Raw genomic sequence first — 22,943 nt, 5'->3', positions numbered from 1 at the left:
TTAGGCAAAGCTTGGTTCTGTCAAAAAAGTATCCATATGTCGACAACTACTGCATAGAAGAATTTGAAATTTTGCATGCAAGCGGTCAGTTTTGCAGTGCGGAAGATGAGTCAAGTAGTGCATTACAAATGTTTAAATCTATGGCAGAATGGCGCAAAAAAGACAGACATTACCAGACAGATCATAGCGCCAAACAGAACGGTCCCCACAGTTTTATAGAGTAATGACCAGACTGATGTACCTACACAGAGGTCACCCCCAGTGTATCAAAATCATACCTACAGGGTACAAGACCCACTGTCTTTCGGGATACGCTGCTGCAACCAAACAAAAAACACTAAGTCCGTTCAGAACGAGGGATAAATTGCCACCAAAATGCGTTTTTCAAAGCCCTTAGCGAACACCAAACTGGGTTAAGCAGGTAAAAACACCAAACGACCTCCGAGGCACCTACTGTAAACAGCAAAACATCGTCGTCTGTTTCTCTAATGAATTGGGGGCCATGACCGTTTCTGGGTAGAACACTGAAACTGCATGGCTTTCTTTATTGAGGTCAGATTTCACCTGTACCGCCCAATTAGTCAAAACAGAGTTTACAGATATCCAGAAGAGGCCTACGACGAAGCATATGCCGGGTCTTAAGTGAAAAGGGTGATTGGCAGCGTCAGTATTTGGAGTGGATACCACATTGGTGCCAAAACACCAATGGTAGTCATCGACGAAAACCTGAACCAGATCAAATTAAGGAATAATCTCGGAACCACTTGACTATCATTTGATAGGGGCACCTTAGGAACAATTTTAGGTTGCACGGTGAGGTTGCAGGTTCACACAGAGCACTTTTAATAGCAGATAACTTACAGAACCAAGGGAATGAGCAGCTACCCTGGTCATCAAAATCGCCACATTTGAACCACATAGACAATATTTCGGTAGGCCATTACTCGACGAATCAACTGCCTACATGTCCTACAACAAGACTGGACCAGATTGGACACTTTTAGACCGATGCCTGGAATATTATTCCAGATTGAACTCTAAAAACCTACCCCAAGCAATTCCTTGCCGCTTGAGAGCGCTGGCAACAGCCAGAAGAGGCCAGGCGTAACAGCGACCATTACTGTGACTATAGCAACTGACATGAGGGTCTTTTGTGGAGCGTATAACTCTTTTACAGACGATAATTTGGAAAATATGGAGATCCAAAATATCTCTTTTAATGGAAGTCGTATGGCATAGAATAGGCAATGTGTTTTTGTTTGCTTCTCTGGCAAATTCCATTAATGAATTGATATCACAATGACATCAAAGAGATAATTTAAAGTTATTAAAACAAGATTTTAATCCTTATTTTCATTTATCAGTCATCAAAATAGGAAAAAACTGATAAAAAATTACTTGGAATGGCGCCCCTTAGCATGTCCCACGCCCCTAGGATGTCGCGGCGCCCGCGCCTAGACTATAGGATGTCGCGGCGCCCGCGCCTAGTAAGATTTATTATAAAGTATTATTATAATGAGACATTAAGGTACATATAAATAGAACAGGTGGTGGGTAGAGGGAGAAGTTAGGTAGTGGGAATAAAGCTGTTTGGAAATCCACGACTCTTGTTGCTCACTTCTTCTCGATCTGTGAACCTAAAATCGAACCTTACAAAAGGATGAATTTCACCGGAACTTTCTCATTCGTTATCAAGGAATGCTAAATATGAACGTGTTAAGCAAATTAAGATTTACAAACTTGTTTGTGAGTTTTTAATTAGAATATTGATTGTAATCATATCACGAGTTGAATATACCACCAACAATCCACATGACGAGAGTGACTCAAAAACTATAAGCTGAAAGAGAGAAAAACGGTTATGGATTGTACTATCGCAGGCGTATTTTTCATCTTTGACATGGTATAGTTAAATTATAAAAAAAATCTTGAAATGTCCTGTAAAACTAAAATTTGCTTTATTAAGGTCTTAATAACCGCGCCTGCCTTTAAGGGGAATACATGTACATGTATATTCGTACTGTTCCGTCACCGACCAGAAAACCTTGTAACCGTGCTTCGATGACACCTGGCTTCACGTTAGATGACTTATTCTGCCCTGTTAAATAACAAAATCATGATGTATACATTGACAAGGAAGGGCGCCATGACGACCATAGACCTTATGAAGACACGCGCCTACTGAACTGCTCACCTTTTCATATTCCTATTTCAATAATATTTTAATGGATGTTTCTTCAAATGTACGTGCATAAACACCTGACTTTCTTTTAATTAACATTAAAGTGCGATAATGCAAGAAGGATGAGCCAATCGGAACATAGTAACAAATGGTTATATCTGAGCTGTTTATAATGAACTATAAATACACTTTGCCAAGGTGAAGAGAGCGAGAGAGGTGTGCAACCATGGCGCAGGTTTTTAATCTCATCTTTATTTTCTACGTAAGCACTAAGTTAGTTGAAGATGTGACTGCAATGGTTATGACGACAACACCACTACCCATAACAAGTACAGAGGTAACCACTACCACGGGAGAAACTGAAGGTAAACATGATAACTTAAAGTGCGGTCATTACTTTATATGCACATAGAAGGCCGTGGCAAAGTCAGGCCTACCTAACTTCCAGATTCGGCACATAAGGATCCTGCATTAACCGGTATATCGGACCACACTACCCGTTTTCAAGGTGTGTGTCAGATCGCATTTCGGAGTATGATACCCCAGAACAAATTTTGTAGGACGACTGCGGGCTCATCCACGCTCGGCTGTCACCTTGATTGGATAGTAAACGATTGTCGTAAAATCGCTATATGATTTTAAAACCGGGTGCATAAATTTGAAAACCACCTAGAACAACCTTAGACTGTACTCTTACTTTCGAGTACTCTAGGGGGTTCATTGGGACTTTACGACATTCGGTTTGAATGCTTTAACCACTTTTGATAGGGCTTTTTTGCATTATATTAGATTAATGCGGCAGTCTAAGGTCTAAGCATGGGCTCATCTTGTCGGTGTTCTGACTGATACTCCGAAATGCGATCTGACACACATCTTGAAAACGGGTAGTGTGGTCCGATATACCGGTTAATTCAGGATCCTTATGTGCCGAGTCTGGTACAGTGTAGTTGGGTAGGCCTGAAAGTGGAACCGGCCCCGCAAAATTCACAAATTGAAATTCGATCGATCTAGATGAATTGGTCTAAATCTATGGGAATGCACTCTTAGTGACTATTCACAAACTTTCAGAAATATCAATTTAAGTATTTATCTAAAAAATTAGAAATATTACAGAAGTAAACAAAGGCAACATTAATACCCCGCATTCTAGCGCCTCTTATGCACCTGCCATTGCATTTATACACCAGTTACGGAGAAAGTTTTTTTATGGTAACTAAATTTAGGAGAATTTTTAATTGTCTCTGTCTCTGTCTCTGTCTATCAAGTTTTTCGCATGGATACCCTTGGTCATACCACAGTAGAAGGGGTCTAATAGGACTTATCATCTTGTCTTTGCTTGTTTGAACAAAAGTTTGAAACGGTTAAAATAACCCAATAATAATTGGAATATTTGAATAACTTTAATAATCGCTGTTATGAATGCACCCATCAGTGGTGGATTACGGACCCCTTTCGATTTCTGATAAAAAACGAATAGTTCTTAAGTTCTAATCCATACCAAATGACGCCATTTGCCATCCAAAAAACCCCAGACCTGACGCCAAGGGGGTGAGTGTCAATCCCCCAAAACACCCGGACGCCCCCTTCAAAACAGTATGTATCTGCCCCTGCCCATACTCAGACAGAATATGTAAATCTAACAATGAAAGTTACCTGTAGGTTTCCCTAATGCACGTTTAGCAAAAATACTAAAATCGTCGCAATAGAAGAACTTAATTATCTTTATGTATATTTGGTTCAAAAAGTTCCGCCGGAAAGACACCCCATCATCTTTCCTGTGATGGTATGAAAGACAAAAAACACTCATTATGTCCTCGTTTTTAGTGCCAGTGCAGCGATTTTATACCTATGAATTACACTTGGTTTTAATGATCTCAACTCTTGTAAAACCACCTGTAATAGACTATAAGGGGAGGAAAAGGGACCAACAACGTGTTCAACTATCATGACGATCACCGAAAAATGTCAGTTCAGAAAAGTGTTCAGTGCCATTTTGTACAATATTGCTACTTTGGTTCTGATGGTCGCGGTTAGGCATAGCCTAAAATAAAAAAAAAGCAGACATTATACAGTGTTTTACTTGTACATGTACATTTCGTATTTGAGTGAATGGATCTAGCTCACGTTGCGTGTGTTTAAGCGGAGATTTTGTCTGACACAATAAATAATTAGCATTGGATAAGTTTTGTTATTTTACAGACATCAGCGGATGTGATTCAAGCCCATGCCAAAATGGAGGTACGTGCCAAAATACAGCTGAAGGTTACATTTGCACCTGCCCCAGAAAATACATGGGAGAACACTGTGAAATATGTAAGTACTAAATTGCCGTCTTCAATGAGATACCTCGGTTTTGGTACGGTTTGGCATGAGTCAAGCGAGAAAGAGATTTGTGAGGAGCGTATGTACAATAAAGTTGCCTATGACAATGTTTGCGAGCTTGTTTATCAAATGCATACAGTGTATATGTAATTAAAGAAAACCAATGCAACAGTCGCACATGTTGTCATGAAATTTCATCTACTTCGCAGATCTCAGTGATTGTGAGCCCGGCCTATGCCGTAACGGAGGCACCTGTGTTGATACGCTGGAGTCTTTCAAATGCATCTGCCCCAAATATCATTTCGGGACATTGTGTGAAATACGTAAGTTTCAAAATTTTAGTCAGCGACTCTTTTCTTTGTTTATTTATTGTTCTGTTAATGTTAGAAATGTTTGATAATTCCACAGTGCAGTTAATTACTGTCCAAAATATATTTGTCAGTTAAGTGTGCAATATAGCAGTAGAGACAGAAACTGGGTCAGACTGATTTTGTAAACTGCAGATTCTGACATATCATGACATCAGCACCTACTGACCCCTTACTCCAGCTTTCCAAGATGGCCGTCAAAAGCAAAAATCATTATGTGTTTTTCGATTAATTCATCATCATCATCATCATCATCATCATCATCATTATTACAAGTATTATTATTATTTAAGGTAGCGGTGAATGTGGAATAGAGTGCCAGAACGATGGCATATGTGTAGAATTACCTGATGGCCCCCGGTGCATATGCTCCAGCAAGTACACCGGGGAACATTGCGAAACGTGTAAGTATTTAGAGTCCGGCTCAAATGTGACTCCTCGGTTTTGTTGGTGTGCTATAGTAATCCTAGAAATGAAAGTCTGGGGTCACATATGTTAGGTACATGCACAGGTTAGCTGGGTTAGGGTTTGTACGAATGCCATATTTGCAACGGGCTGTTTTTTTTTTTTTTTTTTTTTTTTTTTTTTTTTTTTTTTTTTTTTTTTTTTTTTTTTTGAGCGGGCTACCATTCTTTCATGGTGGTCAGACCCTGGTTAAACGCAATTCACCTTCCTACATTTAATTGTTTCAGTAGGTTATGTGAAGGCATTTTTTTTCAGACATTGGTGCGTGTGATTCAAGTCCATGCCAAAACGGAGGTAGATGCCAAGATACAGATGAAAACTACATGTGTTTTTGTCCTCCAGGATACCTTGGAGAACATTGTGAAGTTTGTAAGTACACTGTACTCATGCTCGTCTCCAGAGATGGACCTCGTTTTTTGCCTGGTGCGGTTAGGCATGAGTCGAGGCAAAAAAAACAAGATTCGTGTGAAGTTTATTTGGACTATATAACATTCCACGATAATATTTACGTGCATGCTTATTGAATGGCCCCTTGATATCCATTTTGTATTTTTCTCAAATAGTGCAACAGCCGTATATGTTGTTATGAGGTTCTATTCATTTTGCAGATACCAGTTTATGTACTCCAGACCCATGCCGGAACGGAGGCACCTGTGTGGAGACGGCAGACTCTTTTAAATGTGTCTGTACGGCGGATTACATTGGGACATATTGTGATATATGTAAATATCGAAATACTTTGTTCAGCGGGAAATGTCGCCTTTTTTTCTTGCCCTTCTACCATTTATCGACGTGTCCAATTCCTATAACCAGTAACATTAGTCAGCAGGTGTCTATTGGCAGTTTGAGCTTTTAGAAAAAAATTACGATTAAGCGATTATCGTCCAAAAATGGCAGGCCGTCGTATTGTGTGACAGCTACGAGTGGAAGCATGTAACGTGGCTGGATTGCTCAAAATTCAGTTACCGATACACCCTTACTAACGGTATCAGGACAAGTCCCTTTAGGACAATTTACCCGGTCATCCCCCACCCCCATCTCTTCCTGTAATAAATGAAAAATATAAATGGCTACATTAAACATTTAATCAAAATGTACCTCCAGGTAGAGGTAGGGTAAACAGATAATCCCATTCAAGTATCCCTGTCATTTTTCACTACCCCCTGACATAAATAAGCGACAACTTTCGAAACTTGTTTTCTTCTGGTCTTCTTATTGTTTATTTATTTAAACCCTTTTACACTGGACGACGTTCTTTGTGTAACCTTGAAACTGACAGCACTGTGGTCGTAGAAAGGAGGCACAAGCACCTTTTTACTCTCAAACGGGACCGTACTACTACTACGGGACGCAGAAAGGACGCCGTCCAGTGTACTGGGGGCTTTAACCTGCGATACTCACAAAACTCACTAACACCAAATTGAATATCTAATACCTCTAACAGCGGTCTACTTTTGCGCGTCAGGGAGCTTCTTGAATCTCATAATTGATAGCTAATAGTTTTTTTTATTTCATTTTCTGTCTTCTTTTGTATATTCAGTAAAATTTACTGGGTCTTTGTTTTATTATTCTATCATTTTGCAGATGAACCTCCATGTGAATGTGTGAACGGAGGCACTTGCGTGGATAGCTTAGATGGTTACGAGTGTCTATGTCACAGAAACTACACCGGGGAACACTGTGAAACGTGTAGGTAGTCAACTCTAGAATCCAATGAGAGACAACGTTTTTGTCGGTGTGACATGGATGTTTGTAAGGGATGTCCAATATGAAAACTACAGGTTAAGGTAGATGGAAATAGTACATGTGCATGTATATAGGATAAATGTTACATGTGCAGAGTAATAGGAAACGGACTACGGTTTCTAGCGTACTCCGTTCAGTCACACCGGTTTTGTGTAAGTTGGGGTAAAGGCTAAACCTTTTTGGGGTGCGTATGCAATAATTACAGTAAGTCGCCATTTATTTTGTAGACATCAGTGAATGTGATTCAAAACCATGTCAAAATGGTGGCACATGTGAAGAAGTAACTGGCGGTTACATGTGTACCTGCCCTAGAAAATATACTGGAAAATACTGCGAAACGTGTAAGTATAGAACTAGTACATTTTACATTTAATTTCTAGTACGGTTTTTAATGCCAGAGCTCGGTTGTGTCGGTCTGACAGAAAATCGCACTTCTAGGAATGAAAGTCTGATTAGTACTGGTACAGGTTGGGGTGACACAGAAATGTATAATAGGAAGGGGCGGATCCAGGATTATTTGAAGGGGGATCCGCGGATGCGAAGCCGACCCCCCCCCCCCCCAACTTGGTGTAGGGTTCTGGGCCCGATAAAAGGCCCCGAAAAAATTTGGTATCTTAGAGGGCGAACGGTGCCTTTGGTGCGGTTTAGAACTATGATTCAGCTAATCAAAATACTTATTTTAACAGAGGACCAGAAATCGAAGGGGGGGGGCAAGACCCCCTGACCCCCCCCCTCTAAATCCCCCACTGATAGGGATGCCACCTGTAAAAAGTAATGGAAAACGGACTACAGTTTTTGATGGGCTACCTTTCCGCCATGAAGGGTGCACTAATCAAAAACAACACGACATGACTTTCTTAAGTTGATTGTCATTCGTTTTGTAGACATCAGTGAATGTGATTCAAAACCATGTCAAAATGGTGGAACATGTGAAGAAATAACTGACGGTTTCATGTGTATCTGCCCCCGAAAATATACTGGAAAATACTGCGAAACGTGTGAGTAGAATTTAATGATACATTTTTCCCCAAGTTTCCTGACGTGGCTTGGCGTCGCGTTGTATACAAGCACAAGAGTAATACAATTCAACTGCACATAAAGATATTATTAGATTTTTGTCAAAAAACTAGATTTTTTTTTTATTTGTGAGAGATATAAATATGTGTCATCGGCCACCTTTTTCAGTCTGTTTCGAGTCCATTTCATGTAACTTACTGTGTCCATCAACACATTATTTTTATATACGTCGACATTAAGCGGTTGGACACTGATTAAGAAACAATAAAAGACTACCTTTACAGTTGATAATCATTTATTTCGTAGACATCAGTGAATGTGATTCAAAACCATGTCAAAATGGCGGCACATGTAAAGAAATAACTGGGGGTTACATGTGTACCTGCCCCCGAAAATATACTGGAAAATACTGCGAAACGTGTGAGTAGAATTTAATGATACATTTTTCCCCAAGTTTCCTGTCGTGGCTTGGCGTCGCGTTGTATACAAGTACAAGAGTAATACAATTCAACTGCACATAAAGATATTATTAGATTTTTGTCAAAAAACTAGATTTTTTTATTTGTGAGAGATATAAATATGTGTCTTCGGCCACCTTTTTCAGTCTATTTCGAGTCCATTGCATGTAACTTACTGTGTCCATCAACATATTATCTTTATATATTTTTTAAACTTTTATGAATTCCAATTGTACTTACACAGATTTCAGTCTCACATAACCCTCAGTAGGGTGGGATTTATTTTTAAACGTGAGACGTAATTACATTATTATTATTATTATTATTATTATTATTATTATTATTATAAATACAAATAGGGGCCTACTGTCTTAAATGCAAGACCCCGGTTTTGCCAGTGTAAGTAGAATTTCTCATGGAAAATATCCTGGACCATATTAACTCTCACAGGGGTCTCTTCAATTCTGTATACCAACAGGCCCGTAGCCACCAATTTCAAAAGAGGGGTTATTTTCAAAAAAAAGTGGACCTTTTACAATGAAACCTTTGTGTACCTAGCTTAGATTTTTCCCAGATTGGACCTTTTCCTGACAAAAAGGGCGGTTCTTTCGAACCCCTACCCCACCCCCACCCCCCCACCCCCCCCACCCCCCCACCCCCCGGCTACGGGCCTGGCCAAACTAAAACCCCTTTGATATCCGAGAGTAGTACAAGAGTTACCCGGAGGTCTCGGGGTCAGTGTATGGGGCGAATGTCAAAAGTAAAGACGGGAATGAAAAACATACTGCAGTTTTTAGCGGGATAGGCCCCTATCATTCCGTCATTTAGGTTGCATTTACAGTTACAGTTATGACCATTCATTTTGTAGACATCAGTGAATGTGATTCAAAACCTTGCCAAAATGGCGGAACATGTGAAGAAATAGCTGGAGGTTACATGTGTACCTGCCCCCGAAAATATACTGGAAAAAATTGCGAAACGTGTAAGTAGAATTTAATTATACATTTTCCAAGTCATAGTGTGAAATATACTTGGTAGAATAATAGTACCTAAGCAATAAATGCACCAACATAGCAGTAATAATGTACTCTTTTTGTATCTGTATATGTTTATTCAATATAACGTTCAACAAAGGTTAATGTCTTACAGTGTAAGAGCTGGCACTGCCAAAATTTCATCATGAAATTCAATCGGAATCTAAAAAAATTGAAATGAAATTAAATTACTCAGATGTGGGTAGCGTTGATACATTTAATATAACTCATGTAACCTACAGATATCAATTACTGTGACCCGAACCCTTGTCAAAATGGCGGCACGTGCGTGGACGGCATCTTACAGTATCTGTGTCAGCCGTGCATGCCGGGATACATGGGGAGACACTGTGAAATACGTAAGTACAGTCCTTGTATGTTAAATCAATCAATCACAGTTGTTTGACATGTTCAATTATAAGTTTCGTTTGGACGTTCTGATAAGAAACAAATTAACAAAAAAATTCTGGTAAGGTGTTGGTCGCCATTTTACCGACGGCATTATGAAGTAAGCAACATCACAGTTCTCAAAATGCATAGAGCTTTGTCTATATATACAGTATACCGGGTATTGGTCAACAATTGAAGAAAACAAGTTAACAATGAGGGTGTCCTTAATATTGTCTAGAATACGCGCACCTGCGAAGAGATGAAGCCTTTGCGTGTCATTTCTATGAATGTCTCACTTATATGTTGTAAAGCTAGACTGCAAAGATTCATCATAATCACCGTGTATAAGAAAGAAATGAATAAGTTTGGAGACGCATCTATTAGATCATCTTTACTTGGTATAATTATAAAGCGCCAGAGTTTTTGCCTTGTGTGCCTTCTTCATTTCCTGTCCCTGCAGAAGGCTCACAAGTCGAAAGCTCGGGCGCTTTTGACAAAGAGTAGTTTGTTCTCATTACATGCGTCGTCAATCTTATTGATTTAAAGCTATACTGTGAAATGTTTGCAACAAAAATACATTATTTTATACTAAAAAATGTTACTTTCATAGCCACACTTGTGGTTAAATGTTGAAATTTTAGAATGTACTACTAAGAGTGATATTATACCATACCTGTATTTCCATTTATTAGCTACGTGTGACATAGGCAATGGTGGATGCGAGCAAAATTGCGCCATGGATGGCGCCAGTGGACTACCCAAGTGCACTTGCTGCGAGGGCTATCTCCTTAACATTGACGGCAAGACATGTTCAGTAGACAAAATGTGTGAGTATGATCTTTTTACTAGGAAAACACGACTTTAAGACTATAACGTTAGTTCAACAATCTTTTGGTTTTACGTTTGATATTTTGGCTATCAGAAGTACGTGTCTTCATGTACTTCAGACGTTCTTGCACGGCAGGAGAAGCTGCTTCAGCATTGTTGTAATGTTGGTGCCAACCCCGCGTACCGTGGAAGATCCTGTGAAGCTGCCGCCGCGAAGCTGACGAATTTAGGGATGTGTCGTGAGATGTTTGTGGCATGTTGCAGAGCCGGGGAGCATTCGCGTAAGTAAATAAGCTAAAAGTTGTGTCCTGGAGGTCCTCTCAGTTGCATCCCCTATATGTCTTACATGCAACTGCCCCCCAAACTTGCGTTTGTCATTGACCGGTTTTAAAAGAATATGAAAACATGTTTATCTGTAAACTATTTTCATTAGATGTGGCATTGCAGCTTTTCGGTAATAATAACTTTTAATGCATAACCTATATTCTTTCCCTAATGTCTCTATGATTTTACCGAAATAATTCCAAAATGGGTGTGTAAGCCTTAATGTGACGTTACAAAAATTAATTCATGGTAGTAGTTGGTAGTAGTACAAGTAGTAGTAGTAGTAGTATTAGTAGAAGTGTAGAAGTGCCAGTAGTAGTAGTAGCAGCGGGAGGAGGAGTATGAATAGTTGCCCGAAAACATAATAAAGGAAAACATACATGTAAAAGGGCACATGTACTTAAACTATTCACTTGATTGTAAACTGAACACTAGCATCGGCATATAGTAATTACATGATCATGAATGAAGTATTTTATTTTGTGCAAACCAGGATCTAAATACACGATGGTACAGGCATTTGGGAGAAGATAATCTTTTCAGTTACTACATAAGATTTTAAAATTTATATTGTTGCTTTCATCATTTGACATGATATATGACAAACCCAACAAACCATTGAACGCGGTGAATACATGAATCTTTAATGTTTAATCCCTTTCACTGTAAATCAATTCTATCCGTTTCTTCATTTGTTGGTAATTTGCTCTTATTTCAAACATTAATTTCTGATTTCAGAAATAGATTTCATATATTGAATATTGCCGTCGTTTATTCTGGTTTTCATTTTTTTGCTTTAATTTCCATGTAGCTGCAGCATTCGATATGTTGGTACCGCAGCCATGTAAGTATAAGTGAACGCTTTGCCCAAAACTACAGAAAAAAACGACTTTAGTTTTAGTTAAGGGTGCTGATCTCGACTTTTCTATAGTGGACCGTTTCACGAGTGCTTAGCCCGTTGTAAACATAGGTGACATTTCTATAAATGGACCATCGTTGCAAATAATGCTAACATTCAGTGTCCGAACAATTTGAATTTTTCCTAGGGGTTTTCTTTAAAATGTAAACAAAGTAATTCAGCTCCTTTTTAACCTCCGTGAAAACGGAAACAAGTCGGCAAAGATTCTTAGCAAGCCAGTAGCTAAGATACCGATATTTGCTTTGAAGATTATTCATTAAATGGGCCTAACACTTTGATATTGATGTTGCTGACAAGATATTTTTCTTATCTTTTCTTTTCTTTGAGGTTTTATGAAACGATTTATATCATTATTGTCTATAAATAATTTCGCAATTTTTAATGTTGTTTTTGTTGCTATGTGCTTGAAAAATGAATAAAGATAAATTAAGAATGTTGTACTAGAGACACATATAGATATATAATCTAAAGGTAACACAGCACGGGAATACTGGATAGGCCCTAGTGGTTCAAGATAATTTGCAGGCGATAAAATGGCGCAAAATACAACATAGAACAGATTTTGATCGCACTTTATCCAGTACTGATTGACCTAACTCATTTAAAACAATAACCAGTGATTTTCCAGATTTAAAAGAGAAACCGATTAAGAAAACCCGGCGATTGAAGTATCAATTTCTTTATTTTGATTCAAAAACATTCGCTTCTTTTTCCTTTAAAGAAGCATATTTGGAAAGCTATATTGTGTACTACGGTGACCATTATGCAAAAATTATATAATGAATATATTCATTAATTTTCTCCTTTAGGTAGACCGAAACCGCAGAATTCATTTAACAAAACATGTCTAACGTCAAGGTTGAACTACACAACGTCAGGAAATGAGGTGCTGTGTGAGTGCTTTTTTAAAATATTCACCAACATTATTTTTCTACAGCATATACTCCATCATTATCTCTCTCTCTCTCTCTCTCCCTCCCTCTCTCTCTCAAAAATTCTGCATCAAAACTGTCAGCATAATTATTTTAATAAGACAAATTGTCAGTATTCTTAATTTGTATACTATCCAATAAGACATAATTGATTTATCAAAATATCACAACATTGATCTTATTTCATTTCATTTCCATAAGTTTGCCCACAATTCCCCAATGACTTCTTCGGACAGATTTTAAACAGATGTGAGGGAGATTTTGATTGTAACAGCACCGAGAAATGCTGTAGAGCATCTTACAAGGAGAATGGATACTGTATGCCAGCTGTCACAAGTCCACCGCCAGAGGCGCCCATGTACCATACAGGCCCAAGAGGAGATTCTGAAGCAGGTATTTGTATAAATGAAGCAGGGCAGTAGGCATTTCTCTTGGTAAAGGGAAACCATAAGATGACATATGTGTAAATGTTGCTTAATATAGTCACTGATCACTGAAGAATTATTTATTAACCAAAAGAATGTATGTAAGGCAGTAAATAAGGAGTTTTGGTCGAAGGGTGACAATATCCTTAATATTTGGTCTGTAATGAGAAGATACTTTCCTGTTAACGTGTATTGTGTATAAACAGTCAAAAACGGTAATAAACTCAGACCATTGCAGTTTGTCAGATTCAATCATTAACTATGTTCAGAATGCTAGAATGAATGGAGCAAATTGAACATTTAAAGTTGTTCTACAGTATTGAGATTTTCCCCATCTCAATAATTTTCTAAATTGATCATTTAAAATGGCAGTAAATTGATTATCTTGTTTTTAGTGTTAAAAATAGAAATAAGCTCATTTCACTACAGTTATCTCTTGTTTACATTTTGGCGTTTTCAAGGTGACTTTGAAGATCCATGGGCCTGAAGACCTAAAATGCTAGTCACATTTTCTGAACAACCACGTTACCTACAGTGCCTAATGAAAAATTGGTGGTGATTATGCTGTTAAGCATTTTGTAATATTACATCAAAATCGAAGAAAACCCTATTTTGAGCACTGCCGCCATAAATTGACCATTAGAAAACACACGTCACTCAAAAGTTTGCATATCAGCTTTATTGGAATATTTTTTGTTTTCTTTTTTAATTTTTTTTTTTTTCATTATTCAAACGCAGGCATTTTAAAGATATGATTTTCACTCCCATCCACCTGAAGCCCTTTTATAGGTGGCATTTTCTGTATTTCCACATAAGTAATAGTAAGGTGTTTTTGCTGAAAAGCATTCCGTATTATTATTTTGTGCTCTGTCATCATCTTTCACTTATTGGTATTTTCATTATGTGAATTTGAAGTCTCATGGTGCCGAAACTAAATTCTTATTGTCCCTGTTACCTGTTGTGCATGATACAGATATGGTGTTGATTGACTGTGCTATTATAAGCGGTTTTATTATTGCATCAAAATTGTCAAAATGACCTACTTTGTGCTTCTTTATTTTCTGCTTTTTGTTTGTACATTTGACAGCTTTGCTGCCTTGTTTCTATCTAAATCCATGAGAAATCTCACTTTTCCATCATTCAGCGTCTAGATGAATACCAAAGGCGGAACAAATAACCTACATGCTTGTATACTGCGGTCCTTCCTCAACCGCCCCCCACCCTTCCTCCATGGCTCTAGTAGCTGTAGTAGAGACTGTGCCGAGTTTAGTGAAGGGTGATACTTGCGTCTCTTTTTATTACTGTACATCAAAGTATAAGGCTTAAATTTTCAAACAATGAATGCGTTTATGTATTTCTGAAACTAAATACGAAAAACCGAGTCATTTTCATGTATTTTCTTTCCTTTTTCCCCATCAAGACTGTCCTCCTGTTGACATCACTGGACTGTGGCAACAGGCTCATGACCGGGTCACTCCGTGCAAGGACAACGGCCACTGCGACCAGAGACAGTGGTGCTGTCCAGTAGGAGCAACGGAGGAGAAAATATGTGTGCCAACCACAGGTGAGATCACGCGAAGAAGAAAAATCGCCCCATCAGTCCTTCATGTTCTACCGAAAACCTAGTATAGCTACCATTTCTCTCTTTCTCACTCTCTCTCTCTCTCTTAATCCCGCAGAGTCCTCATTCGCTATAACTTCTACAGCTATATCCTCTACCGAGCCACAAAAGGATTTTCACTGAAAATTAACGGACATTTCGCTGTCTAATTCTGTGCACATCTTTCTTGTGTGTGTGTCCAGCGAGAACGTTCGCATAGAATCGGTGTCATCACCCAGCCTGTCTTAGATTGACAGAAAATACGCATATATTCAGCAACTGCCTCAACTGCCAGTTTTTTATCTTTTCTTCTTTTCATTCTTCTTGTGATATATGTCACCTCATTCACTCCGTCAATATAAAATAAGGATTAACGCGTATTTTTGTACTCAAATATATAAATAATATCGTCAAAATATTTGTTAAATTTCAGGAATGAACCAGAACGCCGATGAAAACGAAACTGGTGGCAATGGAGAAATTTGCCCGCCAGTTTTACCAAACAACCAAACGGGGAAAGAAGAAACAAAGATTAAAATTGTAGATTATTGTAAGTATGTATATTGCGTATTCTAACACCTTTAATTGACAACACCATAGATTAGTACTGTGCGTACATTTTTTACCTGAAAGTAACGTTAATAGACAGTCAGTTGCATTGAATATGTATGTATTCGGTATAAATGTATTTGTCTGGGAAATGTTATACATTTATGTTAAATATGTCATAGGTTATCAGAGATTCACCAAAAGGGTAATAAAGTGAAATTCTATTTTAGAAAATTTGATGGCCGACTATATCAAATATACATGTATTTGATTTTTTTTTTTCATCAATGACTATTAATTCATGAATGGTCCATGTCAAAATATGAAACAACATATGAAGTTGTAAAAACGATTAAAAAATACATTGGCCTTCAAGATCATTCGTGCAATGGCGGGACGCTGAGATTGATAGAGCAAAATTATATGGGATCAACAGTGAGATAAGATTGCGTTTTGTGAGGTACAGCATGGACATAATAAGAGAAGGCCTTCTCTTATTATGTCCATGTACACACCAACCAGAGCTTACGTAGGAAAAGACAGGGTGAGGTCATATCTTATTTATGGACCTATTACGCAGATGTACCTAAATGGATACGATTTATGCGTTAGCCTAAAAGCAGGAAAGCAAATGGGGAGGACTTGTGAAAGGGAGTGTAATGCGGTTACATGTCAAGACCACAGAGAGCGTACCCATACAAATTGTATTGCTAAAGTATACCGCTTGATGTGAATTTTTAAAGAATTATAATTATTTTTTTGTAGACTGTCCCGAGACCCCTAAAAATTGGTGGGGATATCGCAGAAATCGCTGTGTGGGGGCTGAAGACTGCAAAAGATTTTGCCTGTGTTGTACAAAACCTCCTTTCCAGAAAGGGAAATTGTGTTATTGCGTACCAAGCACCACCAAGAAGCCAGCAAATGGAATGTTGGATTGTGACAGCGATAACAAAGAAGGCAAAGTCACCGATGCAAAAGTCATTACCTCGCGGAGTAAGTATGGTTCAGTTTTATGTATGTACAAGTTCATTTTACACGAAAGTTTAATTGAACAGCCCTACTCAGCAAAGAACTAGAGATGTTCTGCATTAAGTATATATATATATATATATATATATATATATATATATATATATATATATATATATATACTTAATCGTAGATTCCTTTTATTTTACCTCGTGTTAAACAGGCAGAGATTACATTTTATTTTATAACTGCTGTGAATTAACGCTACAAATAATACACGTGTATTTAGGACTAATTCAGAGCGGTAGGGCTCACTAAGGTTACCGAAATAAATGATCACCTTAGCCTTGGTTTTGTTGGAAATGAACAACTTTAAGGCAACAAAATTTTGACTGGAAACTTTATTTTCTGACCCAACGTGAAAACTGTCACTATTAGGGAAGTTATCCTATGCCACTTCATTGCACACATCATCATCATCATGCTTGCTTTTAGTCACGATCGTGTTTTTCTTAATGGCCCTGTGTTATTTTTAATGAGGAATCTTGACATGCTTCTTTCAATTTCTGTTATTTGAAAATCATTTCAGAGTGCCAAAGTACAAAGTCTGTGCAAAAGTGGATCGCTGTCAGTCGGTTTGTCGCTCCGTGTTCTAAACCGGGCCATTGCGGTCGTAATGAATATTGTTGTAAGTACAACATCAAAGTGAACGACGCAATTTGTTTACCTTCCTCTTGGGGGAAAGGCAGAGGATAAGACTTGGCTCGAGAAGACCTCAAATCACATTATGGTTGTCAGAGTTGTCAAGATGGCTTACTTTTTAGAGACAAGGCGGAAGTCCAATTTTGAATCAGTTTCATTATCCGTTGATTGACGACAAATTCTAAATTGACAAATGTTACTTATCATAGTATGTTTTAATTTACTTGCATAGGAACTGGGAAGTAGCGAACAGGGTAGTTTTTTTTTCAATCCTTTCATCTGTTCTGAAGTCATAATCTCGGAATTGAAATCAGCGAAACTATGAGTAAATCTCGTTAAATAGCGAATGTTCCGAAATGTAGTTTTTATAGGCAGCATAGCCATATTGTAATCTTATCTGGCTCTTTAAACTGTTATTTTCAATAAGACGCTTTATTTCAACTGAAAGGCCTCGGGCCCATTTTATTCACAGGTTCAATATTTTGCATTTTGTCTAAAGTTTTACAATTCTTTCATAAACTACTTACGTTTACCTCATCCATTGTAACAAAGGGGAGTTACAGTACTTGTCACTTCTCTAAACAACTTAATAAAGTGGTTAAAAAGGTATGCATTAAGCTGTAATTAAATAAGTGCATGTTTTCTAATAGTATTGCTTGGAAAACTTTATCTACATCGAGCAATAATATATATGCCCCACGCAAGAAAACTTAAAAAATTTTTAATATTTAAAAAGTTATCAGCATTATGGGTTACATAAATATTAAATCATACACATTTTGTTGTTCAATGTGCTCCAGATTAAGATCAGCTCAATTGGAGTTGCCCATTCCATGTTATATACATAATTCACATGGGGTGTTTATATTTTTGCTCAGTATGTAACCTGCTCTCTAAAATTGCAATCACGTCATACAATACTGCAGCTGCCGGTTCTCCTTATAGTTTTATTGAACTGGAAAAGTAAACTATTTGTTTAATGTTTCATTGCCATAAAATTATATTTTGAACAGCGCTGTCTTAATAATCAGTTGTTCCAGTTTTGTCAGTGGAACTACTTTTTCTCAACAAATGATATCAAAATATATACGGCACAAAGGTGGACAAATTGCTCGGTTGAATGTTTCGATCCTTCAACTATTTTGAGGATAGAGAAGATGTCACCTCTGTTTCGGGGGGGGGGGGGGTGCGAAGGGGTCCATGCACGCTGTGATTCCATCCTCACTCCACTCCGCTACCCAACCCGCCACTGTCTTAAATGTTCTTACAAATACATGCCACTGGTATACTGACTAGGTGCAGTTTCTGTGCGGGACCTTTATATTCCGTCGGGCACTGCCCTCCCTGGCACTGGTAAACTACGGGCACCTCTCTATAGTCCTCCACACAGGTGAAACCCGTGTTGGACTCTCCAGTGTTCCCGCAACAACGGTAAAGTTGTGTCCTGGTAAAAAGGAAAAAGTATGTCTTGAGTCAGCTGCCCTCTGGCGCCCACGGTGAGAAATGAAAACGGCATGGAAAGCACCAAAATTGCTACCTTTTTAAACTAGAACATACTGTTAACAATTGTTCAGGGGGAACAAAAAAGTTAAACCATGTGATAAAATGATCAAAATGAATTTTGAAAATCCTGAAATCAGGCATAACTTTGAAAATTTTCACCCATGTTACATTATACCCCCTTTACACTGGACGGCGTCCTTTCTGCGTCCTTTCTGCGACCATGAAATTTGGCATCGCTGTGGTCTTAAAAAGGAGGCACGAGCATTAATTTTGTATCAGAATGAATGCTCAATGATCGGCCAGTTGTCGACACGTAAAATATTACAATTTTTTAACTCTCAAATGGGACCGGACTGCTGGACGCAGAAAGGACGCCGTCCAGTGTAAAGGGGGCTTTACTGGGCGAGTTTCAAAAGAATGGACATTATAGCATAATTTAGAATTTTAACAGCTGAAATTGTTTTACTCAAATGACCGGACGGGGAGGTAGATGCTTAGTCGCACGCCCACCATGCCAAATAAAAAGAGGAGAAAATAAAGACTGGAAAAAACAGACGTTATCTCAAAAGTTATCTCTTTCAAAGGGATGGTATAAAAAGTTAAATTAGAATATAAAATATAAATTGATAGGTAAATATAAAAGAAAAACTAATTAACTGTCCTGGCATTATATGTGATAACGATAAGGGATGCAGAGCATATATTAGAACGCAAACGTCATTTTGAAAAGGAAATAATAGTTTGCATTTGATCTAGACCTGTGTAACTTTTTTTCAAAACAAATGTTACTGTAGGACAAACCATACCAACTAGCAGAACTCGTGATTCCGTTCAGTGTTATTCCTATATCTTGGTCTTGCTGAACCCTCCATCTGCAAATAAACGATAATTTTGACACGTCATCTAATTGATTATTATTATTATTATTATTATTATTATTATTATTATTATTATTCACGTGATAATAAAAGGGAAAAGACGCATAAACAGCTGGCATTGCGGCACCATCCTTTCTTATATTAGTTTTGTTACGCGTTTACTTGGTACATGCCCAAAAGGAAAAATAAGGTAAAATAAAATAAAACAATCGTTTATTTGCAAAATTTGAAAAATGTAGAACACAACCAATCGATAAAAAAAATAATAACCAAATACAGCCACTGTCTATACGAGACGCATTATTTACTTTGGATTCGTTTGTTGTTCACCAACATTTTATTTTTTCACGTATTCGTTACTGTTTTTTGTACTTACGCGCAAATCCTGACTGGTAACATCTGGTGTTGTCCCCCGAAAACTACTGGTTCCATGGTAACAGTGACGTCATCGTGAGTATATTGCCATGGCTCCGGCTTACTAAACATCATAACTCTGTGGGAAATTACAGCATGAAAAATTTCTGAATGTTTGATTATAAAATCTTTGATAAACTAACGATTGTTTGATTATAAAATCTTTGATAAATTTTCAATAACAGATAGGGAGATGGAGAATGTCATTACAAAAGCAATCAAAGCAAATCATATCTAAATTGTCGTGTATTCCTAAATTTACTTAAGGGTTATCTTCAAATCAGATTCTCGTCGAGCATGTGTGTATAAAAGTGTATGTGTGTGTGTGTGTGTGAGAGAGAGAGAGAGAGAGAGAGAGAGAGAGTGAGAGAGAGAAATGAATCGAGAGAGATAGTGTGAGTATAAAATAAGAGAGAGAGAGAGAGGAAAGAAGAGAAAATGAAACGAGAGAGAGACAGAGTGCGTTTAAAAAAGAGTGGAAGAGAGAAATAATGTGGGGGAAGGATGAAGCGCAAAATAAAGCGCATATAGAGAGAAAATTACCCTTGGCATGCTCTGTTGTCATCGACATCGACTTCCACAACTTCCTTAGATATCTGGCTTCCATCTGTACCACTTGTATCTGTTGGGCCTCTAGATCCTTGTTTTCGACTTGTCTGGAGTCTCCCATTTTCTGCCTTTAGAATAGGATATATACTATCGCGGCTTTTTAATAGAGAAAACGAACCCCTTAACGGTGGGGTCTCAGTCATCAGGAAGGGAAGCATGCCCCTTCCAATGCAAAATTCCCGACTTTTACCTGGAATACACAAAGCCAATGTTCTGTTCTGGGCTTGGGAAGATTTTCCGTTTCTAGGAATCGGTGGTCTTTCTTGTGGTTCTCCTGGCCGCACTGGAATAGGTCCTGTCGGCCCAAGAGGGGTGTTTGGTTTTCCCGGAGGTATCCGAGTCTGTGGTGTCCACGGAGAAAAAACACGAATACCTGGTGGGATTGTCAGATTACTGGTTGAAAGTCTCTCTCCGGTAGCACCATCCAGTCTTGATTGCCTTCTTAGTCTGTTGTTATGCTTGTTTAATTCAATCTCAGGCGTGCGTGTTTTATTCAGAGAAATGCCATTAGGCCTATAATTTATCAACGGTTCGGCTCTACTCTTGCTTTCAAATCGATTGAAAACTGCCTTCTTTTTCAGCTTCGAATTATCATCTTCTGCGCGTGTTTTGACCTCGTTGCTAAGCGACAAAACCAAGTTGGCACGCGACAAGCACACGTGACATCTACAGTATGATTCACCAAAACACAAACATGTCGGAGATCTTGACACTGTTGAACATGCAGTGAATTGCCAACACCAAAGACCGGGTCTGTCAGTAGGAGCTGCTACACCTGGTAAAATGTCTTTCCTCACAGTTACGTTGACCATAAGGGGGCGTCCACACCACGTGCTATAAACAGATGACCCATATCCAAATCGACAGGGCCACAAAAGCCCAACAATAGGCCAAAGAATGATCAATGATGTTGTTTTTGTGATTGTCAGCATTTTCAGATTTCTGATCTTATGCGTATTACCTGAAAGTATAGTGTAAAATGGCATTTTCTGAATGTTCAGTTAGAGAGTCACTTAATCAGCCTATCGTTTTGTCATTTATCTTATATAGGCCTATATATTATATCTTTTAACAGTGAGTGAGGAAATCTACTTCAAAGAGTTACAGGTACAATCCGTTACAATTAGTACAAGGTTTTAGTTCATAATTTATATATTTAAATGTATTCCGTAAATACTTACAATACTGTGTCTAACGCGTCAATATCCAACCTTGAGTAACGCAGTAATGCGGATCTACAAAGCCCGTCCTTGAAATCTTGTCATTTTGTTGAACACATTGACCTACGTACTCCCATGGAATATATTCAAATAACCGCAACTAAAACGACATTAAACTCCTATTTAAATTGGCACTTGTCGTATAAAAAGAAGTGTGGTGTGTATTTGGCTCTCATGTCATTTCACATTAAATAAGTTTTAAGGACAATAGTAAATATGCAAAGCGCGACTCCCAAAACCACAACAAACCACGGACAAGATGACTTTCTTCTTGTTCTGGGGGGGGGGGGATTTGGTGCAAATTCTTCTTATAATTTGAATCAAATTTACAATGGTTTGATTGGGTAGGTAAAGAGGGAGTAAACATTAGTTTTCTTTTCAAGCAACAGCTAACGTCGAGTTATTGGAATTCCACATTTTACTGTCTAGCATAAAGTGTCTTCAGAGAATAAGTTTGAGCGCATATCGATGACGCTCAATGCTTGCCTACGGACTCAGTGCATATATACATGACTATCAAGAGGAGTGCGGAATGAGAAAATTTAAACTAATTTCTCTATTTTATTATTTACGACAGGAAGAATACTTAACTATCAGTTTCAGACTCAACTGTTTTAGTTGAAATATTCCAAACACATATGTTTAAGTCACCAATCTCAAGCTTCGTTTTATTTTGATATATGAAACTCGCCCCGTGACTTCAAGCAGTCTTTGCTGCACCTAAGCAACCTGTTAACTTCGCAATATCACCTATTAGTGTCACATTGATGACATTATATTACGCCTTCTCAGGTGAGAATGAAACATGATAGAAAGTGAAATCGTGACGGTGACAAAACAGCTTGTATTCAACGTTTTTAATGTATACGTTTCCATCATTTGATATTGTTACAGCGACTTTTAACAAGTTAAATGTGAATAAAAAATTGTTTGTTTATTTATCTATTTGTTTGTTAAGTGTAAAATTGTTTCATTTCTCGACCCTCATCCCAAAAGCTGCCAATAAAAAAGAGGGATTCTGTATTCAAAGCACGTCTGTGCTTTGGTTGCGTGCGGTTAAAATAATATGTATAAAACTCAATTTTACGT

General features: G+C 38.0%; 3 protein-coding genes across 3 annotated transcripts in view; 1 reads left to right on the top strand and 2 right to left on the bottom strand.

Annotated features, from left to right (window-relative positions):
* Nucleotides 1–22,943, bottom strand: part of LOC106172929 (alpha-1,6-mannosylglycoprotein 6-beta-N-acetylglucosaminyltransferase A) — a 379,609-nt gene that overhangs the window by 50,887 nt on the left and 305,779 nt on the right. The window lies entirely within an intron of this gene.
* Nucleotides 6,923–17,839, top strand: LOC106172935 (uncharacterized). The gene is made up of 15 exons (XM_086997724.1): nt 6,923–7,026; nt 7,311–7,424; nt 7,968–8,081; nt 8,407–8,520; nt 9,427–9,540; nt 9,835–9,951; nt 10,675–10,809; nt 10,930–11,091; nt 11,946–11,978; nt 12,863–12,946; nt 13,187–13,378; nt 14,831–14,974; nt 15,444–15,560; nt 16,325–16,552; nt 17,118–17,839. The coding sequence occupies exons 2-15, from the start codon at nt 7,379–7,381 to the stop codon at nt 17,282–17,284; spliced, it is 1,767 nt and encodes a 588-aa protein (XP_086853850.1). The 5' UTR covers nt 6,923–7,026; nt 7,311–7,378; the 3' UTR covers nt 17,285–17,839.
* LOC106172936 (uncharacterized) lies at nt 18,407–21,950 on the bottom strand. Its single transcript, XM_013553874.2, has 5 exons — nt 21,816–21,950; nt 20,569–21,595; nt 19,988–20,104; nt 19,540–19,605; nt 18,407–18,674 (listed from the first exon to the last, which is right to left on the bottom strand). The coding sequence occupies exons 2-5, from the start codon at nt 21,564–21,566 to the stop codon at nt 18,485–18,487; spliced, it is 1,371 nt and encodes a 456-aa protein (XP_013409328.2). The 5' UTR covers nt 21,567–21,595; nt 21,816–21,950; the 3' UTR covers nt 18,407–18,484.

This window comes from Lingula anatina, chromosome 10, assembly GCF_051362555.1.
Source record: "Lingula anatina isolate TDL-2025a chromosome 10, LinAna3.0, whole genome shotgun sequence".
Classification (NCBI taxonomy): Eukaryota; Metazoa; Brachiopoda; class Lingulata; order Lingulida; family Lingulidae; genus Lingula; species Lingula anatina.
This window is presented reverse-complemented; position numbering and strand designations above follow the sequence as displayed.

Excerpts from the sequence above, each read along its gene's own strand:
- LOC106172936 (XM_013553874.2), bottom strand. The coding sequence starts at position 21,566 with ATGCTGACAATCACAAAAACAACATCATTGATCATTCTTTGGCCTATT. Across the intron at positions 20,105-20,568 it reads GACAACAGAGCATGCCAAGG|AGTTATGATGTTTAGTAAGC; the intron begins GTAATTTTCTCT and ends AATTTCCCACAG. Across the intron at positions 19,606-19,987 it reads TTACCAGTCAGGATTTGCGC|ATGGAGGGTTCAGCAAGACC; the intron begins GTAAGTACAAAA and ends GTTTATTTGCAG.
- LOC106172935 (XM_086997724.1), top strand. The coding sequence starts at position 7,379 with ATGTGTACCTGCCCTAGAAAATATACTGGAAAATACTGCGAAACGT. Across the intron at positions 9,952-10,674 it reads GGGGAGACACTGTGAAATAC|CTACGTGTGACATAGGCAAT; the intron begins GTAAGTACAGTC and ends TCCATTTATTAG. Across the intron at positions 14,975-15,443 it reads AATATGTGTGCCAACCACAG|GAATGAACCAGAACGCCGAT; the intron begins GTGAGATCACGC and ends GTTAAATTTCAG.